The sequence below is a fragment of the Alosa pseudoharengus genome, unplaced genomic scaffold (genome assembly GCF_046254945.1).
Source record: "Alosa pseudoharengus isolate Yale_2024_CS ecotype anadromous, Long Island Sound unplaced genomic scaffold, YU_APseudo_1.1 YU_APseudo_1.1_scf_2, whole genome shotgun sequence".
Lineage (NCBI taxonomy): Eukaryota > Metazoa > Chordata > Actinopteri > Clupeiformes > Clupeidae > Alosa > Alosa pseudoharengus.
The window spans coordinates 47,504,341-47,525,657 of record NW_027468663.1 but is presented as its reverse complement, the minus strand read 5'-3'; the positions used below and the strand labels follow the sequence as shown (position 1 = coordinate 47,525,657).

Genomic DNA, 21,317 nt, shown 5'->3' with positions numbered 1-21,317 from the left:
TTGTTTTAATTGACTTGATTTTAATTGTGCTTTGATTGATATGGTGATTTTCTGATACGTTTTGCGCAATCATTCAGCAGCCCTATCCTTCAAGAATGCGTTGACTCAGGCTCAGGTGGAGCCATTATGTGCTGTACTGAGATTTAGAGAGAATGAAAAGCAACCTCTCAGTGGCACTATAAGAGAGTCAGCAGTGTGGAGCGTTTGTTCATGGGACTATTTTCTTTTTTTTCTTTTTTAAAAAACTGAGCTCCTAAACCTTTTATTGTAAAATGCATTTTGTATGACGTGCAAACACCAGGAGAAAATACAAGCAGGATGGTACTTGGTGTAGTGTCAAAAGAACCAAGTGAGAGGAACCTCCCCAGTTATGCTCAAGGGAAAGCCGCTCACCACACTGGAAGCACAGCTCTGAAAAACAGCTTTAAAGAGATCACTGTGGCGTTTGTGACCAGGACGAAGGTACACGGGCTGAAATATGTCTTTTCGGGGGACAAGTCCAGACCGCATCAAGCTCTCTGGCTCCTCGCCATCCTGGTGTGCATCGGGCTCCTGTGCACCTGGTCATGGAACCGCATACTCTACCTGCTCTCCTACCCAGCTGTCACCAAGATCCACATGGTGTGGGCGTACAACATGACCTTCCCCGCGGTGACTCTCTGCAACCAGAACTTCATCAGGGTGTCGGCGCTGACCCGGGCCGACCTGTACCACAGCGGCTACTGGATGGACATCATGCACCAGAACCACTCGGTCAACCGCCGGAGCGCGGCCATGCTCCGGCACAGCACTCACCATGAGCGGCTGCTGCGTCTGCTGGACTTCTCCGGCTTCAGCCCGCCGTCGCCCCAGCACCACTTCAACACCACAGAGATGATCGGCCGCCTCAGCCACCAACTGGAGGACATGCTGCTCGAGTGCAAGTTCCAGGGCGAGAACTGCACCTACAAGAACTTCACCCCTGTACGTAGAGAGAGAGAGAGAGAGAGACACACAGGTTAATGATGCAGTCCATGATTCTGGTGACAGGTTGTTGATGTTTGAGCTTAGCAGTCAATCAAATTGCAGCTTTCGTGCTCCTGAAGCAAGAATGTTGATTGACTGGAATTATTTATGAATTAGTCCAAGCCACTGTGTTTGTTTCTAATTCACAGTAGTAGGTCTGTGTTGTAGCACCAAAGTTTTTGAACACACATACTTAACGGAGAGCTAGAGAACCATTTTTTAAAAGTGTGCTGGAATTGTAGAGTGCTCCTTTAAGGCTTCCTGCTGCTGTGTTTCAGTTAGTTACAATGATTCATGGCACTGAACATGTGGCAGGTGGCTTTTATTAAAGGCAGATATTTTATGTCTACATTTTCCATTTCAGTCAAGCTGTTTTTCAAAGTATCATGAATATTTTAGTACAAGTGAAGCAAGTTTTAATTAGATCTGCCCAATGAACTCAGACACAGCCATGTGTCAGTGAGATGCACTTGATATGTTTAAGTACGCACCCTCAGGGGCAGGAAAAGTAGTATGTTATTCAACAGTTTCCTTAGGTGAGCTTTTTTTCCTGGAGCAAGCCCTCTGCAATCAAGTTAGTTTTAAACTGGTTAGATGTTGTATCATTAAATGCTGTTCAGACTTGCTAAGGCTCAGACAAGCTTATTAGATCCCAAATATTACCATCTCAAAACAGCACTTCACAATTAAGTGAAAAAAGACATGGAAATGTATCTTAATGAAGGTCTGATGTGATCAGTTAATGGCATGCCTCTCAGTAAAACCTTAATGTTCTAGCGTATTCATTATTTTGATTAGTGAGACCTTTTAAAATGGTGATTCATTAATCAGTAGTGATAACATAGTTGATACATTAGACCTTGGTGCTTTGGACTCCCTGCTTTCCAGGGGGGAAAAGGAAACACAAAAAGGCCCAACTGCTGTGGGGTAATATCGAGTTATTGCCTCAGCCAATTTAGTCCTGACTGTATACCTGAATTTTATTACAGAGACTTTCAAAAACAATCAAATCCATGCCACTGTCACTGCCACTAGGGAAATATTTGTTGTGATATATAATGCAAAAGCAATAAATTCTGTTGCATCCCTTACAGGGCTGTTACGCTCTTATTGAATCTGTGGTGAATCTGTAGAAAAAGTCCAGTGAGGCCCACATTCAGTACTGTGGTTAAAACCATGGCTCTGAGGTAATACTAATGGGTTAACCAGCTCCACAGAATGCTCCAAGCCTCCCAGGGCGGTGGCCTGTAGCCAATGGGAATGCAATTGAAGTTAGGTTCCTGTGCTCCTGTCTTTCAATTACTTTGTGTCCGTCAGGCTGCTGTGGATATGCTGACAGGATCAAGATAATGGTGGTGGTGTGTGGGGGGGCACTACTGAGTGGGTGGCAGGCGGGTATATGCCCAGTTGTTGATGGCATGGAGAGTTAATGAATGGAGCAGGTGCCTGCTTCTCCTCACTAACGTTGCCTTTTTGGGTAGGTGTGGGTCTTGCACCGGCCAATTAGGAGACAACCTGTATGACAACCACAAATCTGAAGAATGTGCCAGAGAAACTCCACTGGCACAAGGGCAGCATGTCTTTGGAGACAAATGAATGAAAAAAATTGTGAGCTACACAACAAATCATGTGCATTCCTTTCATGTCAGTGTAGACCTGGTGATTCAAACCAGCTGACTGAATGATTTTTATCACAGGCGGATTTGTTTGGAGATTATCATCTAAATGAGCATCCCTGTCTTGTTACTCTGTCTTTTCACAAGTGTAATTAGTTGTAGATGGCACAGGGTGCAAGTCGTTTTAATACCCCTCACAGTTTTAGAGGGTAACTGGTCCTTATGTCCTGGTACTTAAAGAGATTCTGCAAAAAAAGGACATTTAAGGGCTTAACATGGTCAGAGTCTCAAACTGTCAGAATGCACACACATTTATGAGAGCTTCAATAGAGCAGGGGCAGAGAGGACAGCCTTGTACTGTTCATCAGAGGCAAGCCAGGCCACCAGTGCTGGGTCCTAGAGCCAACCAGTTCAGTAAGGGATGGGAAAGAAAAGAAAACTTTGGAAGCGTACTTTATTTGCTTTGCATGGGTAACACAATGTGACCGTCATATTATGTACAATAGCTGTGTACAAATTATTTAGCCATGTTTTGCTAATAAAAACGGAAAAGAAATGCAGTGATGCCGTGAAACAAGTGAACAAGCACAGCAAATGATTCAAATAAAAAGTGCATTACACTTGAAATCTTTCAGAAGAATACTACATGGACTGTAAGCATAAGGGGTAATACAAGTCTACAAATACAAGTAGTTCTCACCTGGAATTTTTTCATGAGGAATTTTTCAACACTCATTGTAACCTCAGCTGAAGGAGATGTACTTCATTAGGAAGGTGTATTTTCACAGTGACAAGCAATCATCTATGATTTGGTACTCATAAGGAGGAATTAGTACACACTTCAGCTGACTGGGACTATATTATTCGAATGGTAAAAGTGGCAAATAGTAAATTACTTTTCTTTATTTATTGCACACAAATGGAATGAGAGGATGTTTTGAAGAGAATTGCAGAATAAATCATAGTCACCTATTTTCTGAGTAAGTAGCCGAACGTCTGCTTTTGGAGATAAAGCTAGGTCACCTTTCCAAAGGACAAAAAGAAAGTTTCATATTCATACTGCAATGCATACAAAAATAGAGCAAAAGGATGATCTAATGTTAAGAGAAGGATCTATTACAACATACAGCCTCCAGGCAGGGACTATATTGTTTTCCCGCTTATCGATTCCAAGCAGAGGCTTTTCAGATATGCACTGCTGGTTTACAGTCCCACATGCTGTCTTATACGCCTCACCAGGCTTATAAATCGTGACAAATAACCTGTGAAGCCTGGTAGTCTGGTAAATTATGTTTTGTTTTACTTCCACAATAAAACTGCATACAGATAATGGAATGATTTGAGCTATTATGCTAAAGAAGAAGGTAAAGAAACATTCTTGTTTCTTGTGCTTATGTATACACATGCATACACTAAGAGGGATGTATCTCTCTTTCACTCTCTCTTCAGATTTATACAAGATACGGAAAGTGCTACACATTCAACTCGGGCCTGGACGGGAACCCCCTGCTTACCACGCTGAAAGGCGGCACGGGCAACGGGCTGGAGATCATGCTGGACATCCAACAGGACGAGTACCTCCCGGTTTGGGGGGAAACAGGTCAGGGCTACTCTCCTTCTTTTGCTACTGCTACTGCTACTCACACAGCTAGTAGAAGGCTGCAGTGACTCACTTCCCTCAGGCCCTTCCCGAGTCTTTCATGTATGCTGGCGAAGCAGTGCAGCTCACTTTTTACATTTTAGGGAAGGTAATTTGTTTGGTTTTCTTTAGTCAGGTTCAGGTTCTATAAATGTCTTGTGACAGCTTTTTTAAGCAATTAGACCAATAAAATAACAACTAACTACAACAAATCTCTTTCAAGGAACATTAATTGATTACCCTGAAAGTGCATTAGCAGATAGAATCACCTATTTTCTACTGAAGAAAACAATACCTAGCATAAGGCTTTTTGGAAATTATATTGACATGTAGCATAAGTTGCGTAATGGAGAGCATACACTTTTACACAAATGATTTGATGCCTCAACCTACTAGCACCATCTTGTTGCTTTGACTGAGTTAAGGTATACATAAAATAAAATGACTTGAATGGGTTGAGTTAGCAGAGATTTTATAGAATGTAAATCTAATTGATATTTCTTGACATTACAAACATTTATACATTATGGTAAAGAAACAGTATCTATGGAATTATTATTTGTCCTGTGTATCTGCATCTTATTCAAATGTATTAGCATGTTGTTGTAAGCTCTGAAAATAATCCAAATGAGACTAAAACATTAGTAGGTTATGACACAAATGGTTCAGACAACTATAACTTCAATTTTGAATTCTATAATGATTGCTATGGAAAAAAATCAACTTGTACTGTAATGGTTGTTTTATTACACTCTCATTTATTAGAGGAATATTGATTTGCATAGGACATGGTAATTCAGGAAGAGTGTTGCCTGTTTAATTTCAACTGTGTTTTAATATTTCTCTGAAGTACAAATTCTTGTTTTGATGGAAATGTCAAAACCGAAGAAACACTTACTTTCCTTTAATAGAAGCTCAAAATGAACCAGCAGCAAACAAATGAAAAAGGGTTTCTATTAATATTTTTATTTCTTATTAAACCCTCACCCCTGCAAAATTACAAGGGAATGCATTCTCATTCGGCAAAGGGCATCTTGTCGATATGAGAGAGCGGGGGAGAAACTCAAAAGGCTCAAGTAGTTTTAATCAGATACCCTTGGGCTTTGTTCATTGGTAATTGAATGCAATTTTCAGAGCAGGCTTATGAATGCAGTTTCAGTCACCTTTGTGTAGATATGATATGAACATCTAATAGTGGTATAAGCCTATTAGAGTTAATGGCATTGATAGGTACTCATAACCAAATGCTGCGCATAAAGACACGAAAGCCTAGTGTTATTTACACCTTTGAATTATATAACTCCCAATTCACTCCAACTCTGTGTTTTTTCCCTGTAAGAAGACAAAGAATAATTGTATTTAATTGTTATTAAGATTACACATTGAGGCATCTTTAAGAAATAGAAAGCATGAACATAAACTCTCTGCCATCTTGATATTCAGACTTTTCCCAATAGTCATTTTAAAGTATCTATGATAAACATCATGCACTCCCACTTTCCTTGTTTGACACAACCACACAACATGTTTTCATAAGACATACAGTACTGTTTCCAATAGTGTGTGGAGTTACGTAAAGCCAACACATAGCCTGCAGTCAACAACACGGTCTGCTTTTCTAGTACAAGTGACGTAAATTATCTGGCGTGCTGTATTCACAGACGAAACATCCTACGAAGCAGGCATCAAGGTTCAGATCCACAGCCAGGATGAACCGCCCTTCATAGACCAGCTGGGATTTGGTGTGCCCCCTGGCTTTCAAACTTTTGTGTCATGTCAGCAACAACTGGTACCTAATGCTCAGCCTACAGCACATACCCCCCAGCCCCTAGCTCTGCTTGTCTATGTACTAAGCCCCTCCCCCTCCCTTCTCACCTCCTCATTGTTCAAACCTGAAGACAAATGGAGCATTCGGTTGAAAGGTATTCTGGGCATTAATGCTGGATGAAAATATAATGTTAGGTAACACATTATATTAAATAACCATTGGTACCTTGATAGTTTGTAGGTATCTATCACAAAAACACAGTACTTTTTCATACTTTGTAGTAACAAATCCTAGTTGCAACCCTAAGTCCCTAAGCCATTTCGTAAGGGATAACGGCCGCCGAGGTGTCCTGTTATACAGAATTAATGGACGAGGGCGAGGGGCAAAAAACTCCCCGACACGCAGCCCCCCTCTGGTTTTTACACAAATCGCACCCTGATGATATCAAATAGTGCCTTAAGGTTACCATGTGCCATTCATACTCCATGTCCTCTGTAAAGACTATAATAGTGTTCATATATATAAAATCAAGGATTCTTGATTCTACATTTCAACCCTATCTGATAAAGTGGTCCAACTATTAGATTGATGATGTTTTCTTTGGGAAAACGTTATACAATTCTTAATTCATAAGAAAACAAATGTTACATGGAAAACCTTACCGAGGTATCACTTTATTTATGTACAAATCCCATGCCACCAGAAATGTCCTAAAATTATCCTGGTTTTGACTTCTGTCCTGTAGATCCTGTCACTAACATAAAATCTCAGTACTAGTAGTACTGTTTTGCAACAATCTTAGTACTAGTAGTACTGTTTTGCAATAATCAGAATCCTCGGTTGATACTGAAACAAACTGTAGCATCTGGAAAGCAACCATTCAATGTGCAACAGCTTAAGTTCAGATTGTATTAACATGCACCGTGTATACACAATATATATGCTTGGACAGTAACATCTTAAGCAGTAATGTATTTAAATAATGAGCAAATAAAAAGAGAAGAAGACAGTGAAAGAATTGAGTTGTAGCACGTTTACCTCACCGATCACTGCTGCCCATGCATTCCTGTGGCACCTTGACCGATTCTTTAATTAACTGGAATTTTGCATTGATCGAAAATGTCTCTGCTTGGACATGCCCCCAATGGCTGATTTTTCCATGGAATTCCAACAGTATTCCTCAAGATGGAAGGAACACTGTGAGGAAGGTGGGAAAATAACAAGCCTCAGCCTGTGTGATACTATTGGGCCATTGTAGTTGCTTTAATGCCATACACTCTACGTGTAATTAACTTTTCACCATTTACTTCCCTCTGTCATTTTTCTATCAATGTCAGGTGGTTGGGTCTGTCATTAACACTAAAGGTATTTCAGACTGATTTCCTTGAAACCCTAACTAATTAAGGAAATGGACCGAGTGGGATCCATTGGTATACTTGAATCATTTTCCATCCATCACAAAATGACCAGTAAATGTATTGCCTCTTCAATAAACCCATAGTGAATTAGTTAAATCAATTACATTCCATGCTCCCCAAGGTCAAATGCCTCCTCTACCATAGTGAAGGATCAATATCTCCATTACACAGCAATGCTGAATAAGAAAGTGCTCCTGTGGAGGGAAACCTTTTTTGTTGCTGATTAAGCTCCTCAGCTCTTTAATCTCTCCTGGGCCACTGGTATCGTGGAATAACATGGATGAGAAATTAATATACCAATAATGACTGTCCTTTTTTGACAGTCTAGTTTAGTCTTTCATTACCAGCCAAAACAGGAACAAAAACAAAAACTGCATCTCCATGCGACAGTGTTTACACAGAATTAATGGATCTACTGTGTGCTTTGTCTAACCGCTCTGGTATTGCAGATAAAGTAAATTACACAGTTTACAATGTGTAACATACATGAAAAGAACCCCTTAAACGTGTCAGTGATGAGAAATAAACATAAGTCAATTATTTCCAGCACTGGAAAAGCTATCTTCATTTTTAAACGGTTATGGGAATCACAACTCCGTAATGATCAGCCTCTTTATTGAATACCTAGGAGTATGCTCAGGTCCTAATTTAATTAGACAGTCAGAAAGCCATGAAAAGTCATTTGCTGTCTCTGATAAAAGAACGTTGTTTTAGAATTAATGTGGTCGAAGCTTATTTGGACTGTGAAATATTTCAGTCATCCTACAGTCTGAACAATGTGCCATTATTTGAACAACTCAGATGCAAACAAGAACTTTAGCGTTCATAGCATTCATAGTTATGTAACAATCAGAATATGCATGCTACTGCATTAACCTGTGCTGCATATAAAACAGCTCTGGTGATGTGTGACACATTAGACTGGTGAACCTGCAGACCTTGTGCAGGAAAAGGAATTGCTGCAGCGATTTGAAGAGACACGCGGTAGACTAGTCCTTCAGTCGACATGAAAAAAACAAAGCACAGAAGCTGACAGGCGTGTTCGTTCCCCACCATCTAAGCATGAGCATTTCTTCCTCCCCTTCCCAGAGGAGACTTCATTTGAGGCCGGAGTCAAAGTCCAGATTCACTCGCAGGACGAGCCTCCGTTTCCCAACGAGCTGGGCTTCGGGGTGTCCCCAGGCTTCCAAACGTTTGTGACTTGCCAAGAGCAAAGGGTACAAGTAATGCACATGCCTTTGTGCGTGGTCCGCTTGGTCAGCTGCATGCGTGCTCACCATTGGCTGCTTCTCAGTCTGAATGGATTGCACTGTCCGTGGATCTCCGTGGCACCAGTAGCCTCCTCAGTTGTCCTAGCACAGTGCTTTCAGTTAGTCCCGCTGTTGCCAGCCATAATCTTCATCTTCCTCATCATCCTTGTCACCATAATTATCGTCATCGACATCGCTGCTGTCATCCCTGTCTAAATGTGATGTTCAAGTGAATGTAGCCTAGTAACCATTAATCCATTTCACCTGCACACATGATTGGTTACATTATGCTTGTGCTCAGTATCTTCTGTACTGTTTAGAGATGTTTGAGTCGTATCCCACTAATGTTTTTGTATTTTGAGAGGCTCCACTGATTCAACCACTCAGCACAGAGCAGTTCTTCCTGTTGTTTTATAGGGTGGAATGGTTGCCCTTTGAACATAATATATCTTAGATCAGAGATAATGCTTTGTGCTCACGGGAAGTGGTAAATGGAATACTGAGTGATTGCATCTAGACTTTCAAACACTTAAAAGGAAAGCCAGGTACATTGGCCTTTGAGAAGGTTCTCTGAGATTCACCCCAAATTTTGTCATCAAAATGTACTTATCACCCCCATGTGTTCTATTTGGATTACCTTAGGTGTCACTGTACACTGTACAACTATTTCAGCAAGGCAAAGACAAAAGTGGACAGTATGTGACTGTTGCCAAAATCTTTGTGGATGGTTAGAGGCTAGAGATTTTACTCTGAATGATGGATCGATCAAATGACTGAAGGTGCAATAGTGGTATTGGTCTGTAAATGTCAGAAAAGGGCAAGTTCTGGTAAGCAGTTTTATCTGCCATACTCATCACTGACACTGCCCAGAGTAGGATGAGTAAAGTACATATATGTCTTGAAAAGGCCATCTTTACATTTACAACATACCACCTCATATTTCACTTTATTTAGCTTAGATAACCAATATCTACTTGTTTACTATCTGATTGTCTGATAGACATAAGTCCAAATTTCTGGAGTTGGTTATGATGGGGGGAAAAACAAGAAGCAAAATCCACCTGAGTAGCCTAGAACTTAACTGATTGATCATCAATATGCCATGTAGTTAAGGTTTCCTTCCTTTCAAACACACATTCTTGACCTGGTTAAGATCTTCTTAATGCCTCCATTTCCCATAAGTCTCTGCATTTTCTTCAGGTTTGATCCCACATACGTGATGTGCTGCATGTTCTCTGCCTGTCCCTAGTCGTCCTCTCAGTAACTTTTTTCAAAAATAATTAATTGACCAACTCGATCCACTGTTACTCTGCCAATTCAAGTTCTGTGCATATTTATGCAAGTTGTGTACATTTCTCAACTTTTCTTTCTTTCTTTCTTTCTTTCTTTCTTGCTTGGCTGGATGTTTGTTCACTGTAAATCTGAACAGTCAAAACTAACTCAAAATGTTTGAGGAAACTAATAACGTTAAAAGTTTTAATTTATGCACTCAATCAATATAAAATAAAACAAATATTGGTAACACTCCATAATAAGGTGCCATAATAAATAGCAAACTAGTAATTACCTAACCCTTTGTTAATATTTGTTAATTGTTACTAACATATCTATTTGGCACAAGTTAATAGTTTTTTAATCATTAATTAAATATGAGTTGTTTGCATAAAATCTGTATGTTAATGTTTTAGCAAATCTATTAACTAATATTGTATTAATGTGTGTTAATAGTTAACTAAATGTCTTTTTTCTTGCATCATTTAAATGTTACATGTTTATTTGCAAACTATATGTTAATAGAAAAGTTAATGACTTATTATTATTAAGCTAATTGTTATTAAACTGTGCTTCTGCCTATCCCAATATGAACCGCTCTCCATAGGACCCTTATGATAGATAGATACTTTATTGATCCCCAAGGGGAAATTTAAGAAAAAAACACGGAGCTACCTTGACATGCTGCCACTGTTGTCGGCGCCTGAACCGCTTGCAATAAAGTTGGTTAAGCTTAATTAATATATTAGTAGTATATAGCTATGACCATGAGCTATTTCACCAAATTCAAGCAGCAACCAAATAGTACTTTCAAAGAGTACACTACTTTCAAAGACTAGACAGAGGGTCACCAATTACAGGACAGCCAACCACAGAGGTATCCAATAAGGATGAAGTGGAAGAAGAGGAGCGCAAACTCTCACACAACCAACCACTGGCAGTAGGGTGCCTTATACACCCCACAAGACCATAAAGCCATAAACCATAAATTCCATAAATTCTCCACAAAGCTAATCAGAAACGCTAGATAAATAGTAATATGTCATTAACTTTTATATTAGCATATAGTTTGTAAATAAACATTTAACATTTAAATGATGTAAGAAATAACTGTTAATTAGTGCCAAAAAGACATTTAGTTAACTATTAACACATATTAATACAATATTAGTTAATAGATTTGTTAAAACATTAACATACAGATTTTATGCAAACAACTAATATTTAATTAATGATGAAAAAACTATTAACTTGTGCCAAATAGATATTTTAGTAACAATTAACAAATATTAACAAAGGGTTAGGTAATTACTAGTTTGCTATTTATTATGGCACCTTATTATGGAGTGTTACGAAAACGCAAGGACAAAACACAGTAGAGCTGCAGTATACCGTGTCTCCAAAACACCAATCTTAAAGCTGCTTAATTGCGGTGAAAACCACATACAAACACTAAACTACATTTCTAACTCTGTTACACCCCCCTCCCCTGAATTTCACCAAATCCAAGCAGCAACCAAATGGAGTGTTACCCAAATATTTGATTTAAGCAACGGTAATTTAAATATTTATATTTAAAATAACTTAAGGAAGATAATATTGATTGTTTACAATAATAAATGCAAACATATCTTGCATTTCTCATGGAGTCAAGTACTTTTACCAGCATTCACCAACAGTTAACTGCAGCTATCTACTCACCAGCACATGTCAAAGTTCACCATAAGGACACATACAGTAATGTCCACTATTGCATCAGTATTTAAGTGCTGCCAATACCGTCAAATGCACATCCTGACAAATATTTGGTTATTGCAAGGCTTTATCAAAGTATCATGGGAGTCAATTCCTCAGAATGAATGTATACTGTGAATAAAGCATAAATGTAAAAGCACAGTTGCACAGTTGATTTGCTCTTTAAATTATGTATTTCTGAGTTAGGAAAAAGATATATGATATTTCAATGATTAAGTTGTGTTAGATCATTATTTTGAGTTAGTTTGATTGTTTGGGTTTACAGTGTTGTTGAATGATTTTTATTGTTGTTATTATTAGTTTGTCTGAGACACTCGGTCTTGTGCCAGTAATGAGTAAAAACCATGTGGTGTGTCTCAGCTCCAGTACCTCCCCCCGCCCTGGGGAGACTGCAAGTCAAGCCCCATCGACTCCGACTACTTCTCCACGTACAGCATCACTGCTTGTCGCATTGACTGCGAGACACGCTACCTGCTGGAGAACTGCAACTGCAGGATGGTCCACATGCCAGGTAGCTGAAGCGGCACACACACACACACACACCCACACACACAAACACACACACACCACTGGCCATGTGCCCTTTGTAATTAGCTCTCCAGAGGGGCCGAGTTATGATTCCAGTTTTGCTCTTGGATTGTAAGGTGCTTTGGGAACACTCAAAATATTCTGTGCTTAAAAGTACAACTTAGGAACTGTAAACAGATGGGGAAATGCTGTTTTACAAAATTAGAAGCTATTTGTACAACAGACTCCAGATGTAGCTATTGCTGTGCTTTTAGAATTGTAATAATCCACGCAACAGTAAAATCACTGTAAAAACTACCTCAGTCGCTGTTAATTTAAACCTCAATTGACTCATTATTAGTCTTTCTGATTGAGTGTGCTTTACTTCTGTGGACCAGGAACTTCTACTGTTTGCACCCCAGAGCAGTACAAAGATTGCGCTGATCCCGCCTTAGGTAAGATCAAACACCGAAAGTGAGAAACAAGCTTTCATTACCCATGTGTTTTATTTAGACTGTGTGTTTTTCACCCTCTCCAGCGCCCATACAGACATTTGAATAATGTAGAAACATCATGAATATATTCATATGGAGAAGTTAAGCTATGAAGCACAAAATCAGCTCTCATAGTTTGTTTTAGGATTCTCTGTATTATTATGTGGCTTAGTGTGCCCTTCTTCAGATAGTGTGATCTCAGCTGTTAATCTGACACAATCCTCTGTCTTTTTCATGGCGGCAATTTTGACTATACTCCAGATTTCCTGGTAGAGAAAGACAATGACTATTGTGTGTGTGAGACTCCCTGTAACATGACCCGGTATGGCAAAGAGTTGTCCATGGTGAAAATCCCCAGCAAAGCCTCAGCAAAGTATTTGGCAAAGAAATTCAATAAAACTGAACAGTACATCGGGTGAGTAGCACAAGAGTTGGAGCATTGTTTATTTTGTCTTGCAGAAGAAAAACCATTATACAGTATACTGCATGTTCATGTGATAAACTCAAGGTCACAAATGTAGTATTTCTGTGAATGTTTTGTGATCTCATAATTGTCTTTTTATGGTATGTGTGTGGGTCAATACACTTTAGCTTATGTTTATTTTTTTCTTAGCATATTTTTGCTCCTGCATTACTATCATACATAATACACAAGATTCATGCCATCGATGTCCTTTTGATTGTTATTGAGTATTGATATCAATATAGGTGGTTTGAATAATATTGTCATTGTCTGTGCAACAGGGACAACATTCTGGTCATGGACATCTTCTTTGAGGCTCTGAATTATGAGAAGATAGAACAAAAGAAAGCGTATGAGCTTGCCGGATTACTAGGTGAGGACTACTAATGGTCCATCAACAGAACTCACACTGTTGCTAGGGCAACCAGCAATGATGCGTACATTTTGATTTGGACGGAGACACATAAAGCGATCTTATGAAAATTGCCATCCGTGATGCTCCTCTCCCTGCTGGCAGCATTCAACATCATTCATCATTCCCGTCCTGTGTAGGAGAAGAGATGGTCTGATATGGTCTGATAGGCAGTCTGTTTCTAATTTATGGCTTTGATGGGGTTTCCAACAAACTTTTGAATGTGAATTTTGACTGTTGGAATAGGAAATCATCCCTTTATTATTAGAGTACATTTTCATAATTGTGCTTAAATATACAAATGAGTTGGGATGCAAACCTATGGTCAATACCTTATGCAAACGCACAAGCAGGATAAAGGATTTAAAGTAGACATATTGATTGGGTTATAATGAACTCATCAATATCATTGTCAGAAAAGGCAATACAATAGCTCTCTCCTTAAGAGCTTTTTATTTTTTCATCTGGGCAGATAGCTGCTTCCTCATTACAGAAATAGATGACCGTTAAAGAGGGGCACTATTGATGTGAAAGGCCAGTCTGCGTGTGCTGCTCCGATGGGGGCTCTGACGCGTGGCAGAGGCCTAGGGGTTCACTAATGAGCCTCATCTTCAGTTCCTCATGCTGAGTCACCCTGTGTTAAACCGAGCGCCCCTGTGGAGCGCGATGGAGACACAGGCACTCGGACGCCCTGGATTAGGTAGAGTCCAGTCAGGGATGCGGTAAAGACCCACGGCCACACAGACAAACACACACAGACAGACACGGACACACAGCAGATAGAGTAAGCAGGTACACAGGCACGCAGAACCGGTAGGTCAGGTTGACATACAGGACTCAAAGCAGCGCAGCTAGGCTGACAGCAACACCACAGAACACACAGATAGACAGGTAGACAGACAGCGTAGCGCAAAAGGCAGAGGTTGAAAGGGTTGTGTCCTCACCTTGCCTTATGCCTCTTGCTGTGCACCAAGCCAGCTGACTCCACTTCCCCTACTGCAGGTTGGCTGTGCCCTACACACCCCTACAGGCAGATAGACAGCTACAACACAGTGGAAAGATCAAAGCAAATAGGGAGTACTTTACCGACTGATAAACAACAGCAGATTTGGGTCAGAAGAAGCCAGTCATTGCAGAGATACTGAAAAAGAAAGACAGACGGTAGCAGTGCACTACAAACCTTTCATACCAGTGAGGTCCAGATGCACCATGCAGGCAGGCAATCAGACAGAAAGAATTGCAGATGCTCAAACTGTCAGACTGCGCATTAGACAGACAGACAGACACCATTGCCAAACTGGCAGGCAGAGCACAGCTCAACAGGCAGAGCATGACGCTACGATCCCGCGAGACATCATTACCATTGACATGTGTCACCAGTGCAGATTTTCTAAGAAATATTGACCGTTTGCCTCCAGTTTGGTGCACTTTTTGTGCTTTTTACTTCACCTGATCTTGCCCCGTTCTTTGTTTTGTTTCTGTTGTTCAGGAGATATTGGCGGACAGATGGGCCTGTTCATTGGCGCGAGCGTTTTAACAATATTGGAAATATTTGACTACTTATATGAGGTAAGAAAAGATATTGTCCATGTCCACTCCATCAGGACTTACTTTTCAGCAAATTGTTGTTTCCTGATCATAGATCAAATATCTCCCTCCTTGTGTAGGTGTTTAAGGATAAGGTACTGGGTTATTTCATACGAAAGAAAAGACCACAGCGCTGTCCAAGCGACAATTTGGTAACTAATATTCCTGGCTGCCCGTGCATGCATTATTGATGCAGTGACTAGTGTGTGATTTTGTTCATTTCTGATGAGTGTGATGAATTGCATGCCAAGGCAGTGACTGAGATCAGCATGCTTTACTCTTTGTTACTGCCCCCTAGCTGTGGGTCTGTGTTACTGCATGGTCTGTGTGCACGCATGGTTGCCTCAGTCTCTAATGACTCATGTTTTCATATTATAACAGTTTTATTATCTAGCCTATATAAAGAGCAGCAAATCCGAGAGATGCAAACTATAATTTTACTTATTTAATTTCTGGGTGAATTGGTGAATTATGGTGATGTTATTCTTTTCAGTCCTTTTTGTGTTTTAGAATATGAATGTGAAGTTATTTCATTCTTGGTTTTGTTCTTGTTTGCCTGGAATGTCAAGCTCATTTTGATTTTGAGAGGAATGTGTTGTATAACTGGAAGTTATCCAATACATGACTTAATTTTTGTCCACAGAAAACACATACTGTATATTTCACAAACAGAGGGAAGTCAAGTTTATGGCTATTGTCAGAATTGAGCAATGTCCTGTTGGTATTATAAAGAACTGGCTAGCTGGCAGGCTAGCTAACTATATGCTACATTTCTAGCTCTGATAGTGACTGTAGGCTGCACAAACTACCATACTAACTCTTCACACAGTGACATCACCGCCCAATGCCCGCTACAGCTATTCTACAGTGGATGGCTTTATGTCAATTATTTTACAGATAGGGGAACAATAGAAAGAAATGAGGTAAATAAAAAGTAGCACAGTATCTAGAGACCACAAATCTGTCCATATTGATTTAAAGAAAGAAAGAAACATTTTTTTTTAGAAAATGCAAATGACATGGCAGCCAATATTTTACAGATTTGTTCTTTGCATTAGCCCTGTGCCACTAAAGCCACTTAGCCATGCGATGACCATAATACTACACATGAAATCTAAGCCGCTGCCTGGTGCCTGTTCTGGTGGTTCTGAGCACATTTGAACATCAGAATGCAGTCTTTTGTTGATCCTCTCAGCCTCCTCCGTTTCCCTCTGTCAGCCAAGCGCCACACAAAGCATTTCACACACTTCACGCTGTTACACCATGACAGTATGACAAGATGTTATATTTTTGCTGTATTCTTAATAGTGCATAAAAAAAGTCTTGACCCCCTGTGAATGTAGATTTCAGAGAGGGCGTGCAGTGCGCTACTGTGCAGCACAACACAGTGTGCTGTATGCTCTGTATGATTGGTTTAGCATATGGTCAATTATTGACCATGTATGTGTGATGTAATTGGTGTACAGTATTTGTATGATTGGTTTAGCATATGGTCAATTATTGACCATGTATGTGTGATGTAATTGGTGTATGTGTATGATTGGTTTAGCATATGGTCAATTATTGACCATGTGTGATGTAATTGGTGTATGTGTATGATTGATGTTGCGTGTGTGATTGGTGTAATACTGTATACTGTTTATGGTCAATGTAGTATATACTCTGTGTGATTGGTGTGGTATATGATACATGATGGATGTAGTATAGTGTGTGTGATTAGTGTAGTAGTCTATATTGTGTATAATTGACATATGCCGTAGTTTGTGTGAATGCTGTAGTATTACTGTAATGTGTTTGCTGTACAGTATAGTATGGTCTGTGTGACCGGTGTAGTGTATGGCGTATGATACATGTACTATATTATGTTTGTGTGTTTTGGCACAGTAACATATAGTGTGTGTAGTGGGTAGTATATAGTGTGTAATTGGTGTAGTATGTCTGATAGAGTGTGAGAAGGACTGTGGCCTGTTGGATTTACTCAGATTATACAATTGGGTCATATCTGATGATACACGTCTTCTTATGTGATGGGGGTGGTGCAGTCCTTTCCACAAAGCCATGTTTTGGCTAATAATTAACTTTTAGTCATCAGAAATTTAGAGAAGGTACATTAGAGTATCAGTGATACAACTCAAATGAATGTTAAATATATTAAAAGATATTGAATTTAACATTGAATACCTTTTGGATGAATGTCCTTGAAGTTGCCTTATTTGAATTGGGCATCGCTTATGTTATGTCACCATGTAGCACTGAACCAGCTCCACCATCACCAGCTCAATACTTTAGTTTTGTATAACACACCACCACACCACTTTACTCCATGCACCTACACAGCAGTTACTTAACACACCACCACACCACTTTACTCCATGCACCTTACACAGCAGTTACTTAACACACCACCACACCACTTTACTCCATGCACCTTACACAGCAGTTACTTAACACACCACCACACTACTTTACTCCATGCACCTTACACAGCAGTTACTTAACACACCACCACACCACTTTACTCCATGCACCTACACAGCAGTTACTTAACAGTGGCAAAAGTCATTGGTCTGAACTGGCCTGTTTTGATTTGATCTAATTGATGATTTTTGCCTTCCTGTTTGGTGTTCATGTCATTTGATCATCCATGGACTATTTTCCCAGGGCTCTGGGTTTTAGCATGTTTCTTATTTCCCTTATCATTTGATCACTGTTGCAGCTATTAATGGACCATGTGTCATGAAACATTCACACAAACATGCATACAATGCACAGTAGTTCAGGTATCTTGTGCACAGTGTGTCAGTTTGTTAATTGCTAATCTGTAGATATTCAGGATACATTTGAACTTATTTGTATGACCATACATTGAATGCCAGCAAAAAAGGACAGAAGACACTCTCTTTCACACTCGTCCAACTGCAATTCATTCCTATTGCTCCCTCACATCAAACATGGCAAGCAGTAGCTCCATGTTTGGACTACAGTGAGCCATTGTAATGTGATTCTGTTCATGCATCTGAAGTCTTACCGGGACAGCAACATTTCCACTGTGCCTAGTCTTAACAATGGCTCAGAGAAAAAAAGACAATTTGATTAACACTCTAGTTGCACTCTACATTGTATAATTTTAGTTCCATTCCAGTCATCCTCATCATTCTTTTCATCATGTCTATTCCAGGAATTTCCAGAGAACCCAACCAGCCCTGGTGTCACGCCCAATCATGCCCCCAGGTAGCCACCCCACTGACAATAGATCCTCCCTCCCACTCTGTCCTCCTCTGCAGACATTCTGGACACCATTTCACATTTCATTTCCCCTCCAATTGATTTACACCTTCTGTTCAAAACTAGTGTGATGGCTATTGATGACTACCACCAGCCAAATTACCAGCATAACAAGGTTTCCATGATGGGAAACTTGTCAATAATATACATCTGAAATTGAACTAAAGAGAATTCAGCTTGACTTTGAATGACAAGCCTTTGTGCTTGATTAGGTATTGAAGCTACTATTTAGTTGCCAAAATGCATTATAAAATGTTTATTTCAAGTACATGCATTCTTAGCAGATACTGTGGAAGTATCATTCTCCTTGTATTGTGCTACTTTTGATTGTGCAGGGACAAATTATACTGCCGATAGAAGTGTCTTGCATTTTTGGATGACATTCAATTGAATGTTATTTACCAGTAGCCCATGTATTGATCCTTTCTCCTTGTATTGGGAATTTTAAGGAAAGTGCTTGAAAGCCTTATACAATGAAATGAAAGCCTATTGAATGAATGTAGACAAGCCGTTCAATTGAAGTACGGAGGCTTTTCCAGCTTCTTTAGACCTTTATGTCCTTCACTAAGCCCCAGCTGCCAGGGTTTGCTACCATCATGAACCTTTTACTTGATGCCACATTGTATAAACTTCTGGTTCATTTTAAGATGCAGACTGACCTCCTCCAGGGTCAAGAGAACTCTGATGATTTTCTTCTTTCTTTGGGCTGTCATTTAACTGATAATGTCAGTGTCCACTTGGAGGTTTTCTTATTCAGTACAGGAAACTGATCATTTAGCATATGAATGAGGATACATAAAGAACGAGACATATGCTTTAAAGTTCTCAGCAAAATTTGTAGTTGCAAATAATAAAGCTCTCAGATGGCTCACCAGCAGGTCACAATACTGTTCACAGGGGGCAGTGTACAGGAGGGGCTGCAACAGAAGTGGTGCCCATTACCCATTGTGGTGCTCAACAATCTTAACTTTGACCTTGACATAGAATACTGATGGAATAAAGGAAAAAAGAGGAACATCAGCCCCATGTCCCCTCGTTAGCATAAGAAGAGTGTATTTACTCAGAGCAGACAGAGTGAGTGAGGTATTCACCTGCCACAGCAACATACAGGTATGCAGACACATTAGTTAAATGAGTTGAAATTAAAGAGGTGCGTCCCTGTGCTAGGACATGATTTACAAGTCGGCAAAGGCAGGCTACATCATAAGACACGTCTTAGGACACTTTGCACAGTTTTTTTCTTCTTAAGAAGCCAATGTCGTTTTTGTTTCACGCTGTGTATTGGGCACTTCCATTACATAGCCTACATGCAAGAGGTACTGGATTATTTGGAGCAGAGAGGGCGTGTGCACATCAGCTTGCCGGCAGCATGGAAGGCCACTTTTGAGGGCATTGGAATGGAACCTGTGCCCCATAACATCACTAGATGCATTCCTTTGTGATGTCATCACAGGTCTGCATGCAATGATCTTGCACCTGACACCCGGAAAAGGCAAAATGGTTCTCTTCCGTCTTGTCGGACAAGCTGCTGATTGCTGGCTGCGTCTCAGAATCACATGTGATCAGTCTGTGCTGAAACAAGCACAGTCGTGCTCAAGCGAGTCAATGTGATTGCACTGCACCTTCAGGTGTCTAGGGGGTGGGGGAGGGCACTGTTGAAGGAGGCCATGTTCAGAACTAAACCATGTCCTGTGTTCCCCCTCTCCCTCCTCCATTATTGATTTTTCTTCCTTATGTCATTTTCCTTCCCTCTCTCTTTATCACTTTCTCTGCATGCTATGTCATGCAATCCCCACAACTGCCACAATGCATCGCTCCACTTTCAATGTCAACACATTTTTTCCTGTGCCTTTGTGTCCAATCGGCTGCGTTTTTGTATATATTTCTTTCATATTTCTTTTTCATTGTCTTTTTTGTTATCATCCCCGTCATCATGTTTTTAAATGTTACACGCTGTTCTGTTTCTACTACTTGGGAACCTGACCATGTCTGTCTCTCATTTGCCACCTTCACGTTTAAATCATCTGCCTGGTTCTCTTCTTCTTCTCCTTCTTCTTCTTCTTCTTCTTCTTCTTCTTCTTCTCTGGTTTGGTTTGCGCTATTTGCCACCAACTCTTCCTCTACCTTTTCGACACCCCCCACATCCCTGTTCCCTCTCCTTCCCTTAATGCATTTGAATTCCCTTCACCCCCCTCCCGCCCGATCCTTCTCTTGTCTTGCAGAGCACCTGCGACACACTCCGGAGTCACTCGGACAGTCTCGGATTCACGTCGAACATGCTACCTCGTCACCCGACTGTAGGCAACTTCGAAGAGTTCGCCTGTTGACGACTCAAGCAGCAGGGCTGGGTGGGTTCAGGAAAACTAGGGTTAGACAGCATACTGTGAAGTCATATATTCAAGAAACAAACAAAAAAAATAGAATACAAAACAAAAAACTCCAAACACATCAAAATTATTCAATCAATCAATGCCTGACATACAAATAATATTCTTCTCATCAAGTCCAAACGAGTGACACTTCCAAACCAGATCTCAGGTTTTACTGCCACCTGTGGGCATCAATGTGACACTACACAATTTCATTGCGTTTGTATCCCTGCCACACTGCATTTTAGTCGTTTCTGCGGGTTGATGACCCTGATGAAGACAAAATGCCACCATGAACAAAAAGAGATGAATAATTTCAAGTAGGTCTTCATTAGTAATTAGTAATTATTATTAATTGTGACAGGCAGAGGGTGCTCAGAACCCATTTCCATTTTTCAGACTTAATTGACCTCACTGGGCTTTCACATGCAGTAGGCGTTCTGTTACAAACTAGAAGAGTACCGGAAGTTGGTCTGG

The 21,317-nt window shown here is 40.2% G+C and overlaps 1 protein-coding gene across 1 annotated transcript; it reads left to right on the top strand.

Moving 5' to 3' along the window:
* Positions 1-318: 318 nt before the first annotated feature.
* asic1c (acid-sensing (proton-gated) ion channel 1c) lies at positions 319-20,772 on the top strand. Its single transcript, XM_076295688.1, has 11 exons — positions 319-963; positions 4,071-4,221; positions 8,536-8,663; positions 12,084-12,234; positions 12,629-12,685; positions 12,986-13,139; positions 13,469-13,560; positions 15,089-15,168; positions 15,267-15,338; positions 18,365-18,417; positions 20,694-20,772. Exons 1-11 carry the CDS (start codon positions 319-321, stop codon positions 20,770-20,772), a joined length of 1,662 nt encoding a protein of 553 aa, XP_076151803.1.
* Positions 20,773-21,317: the final 545 nt, after the last annotated feature.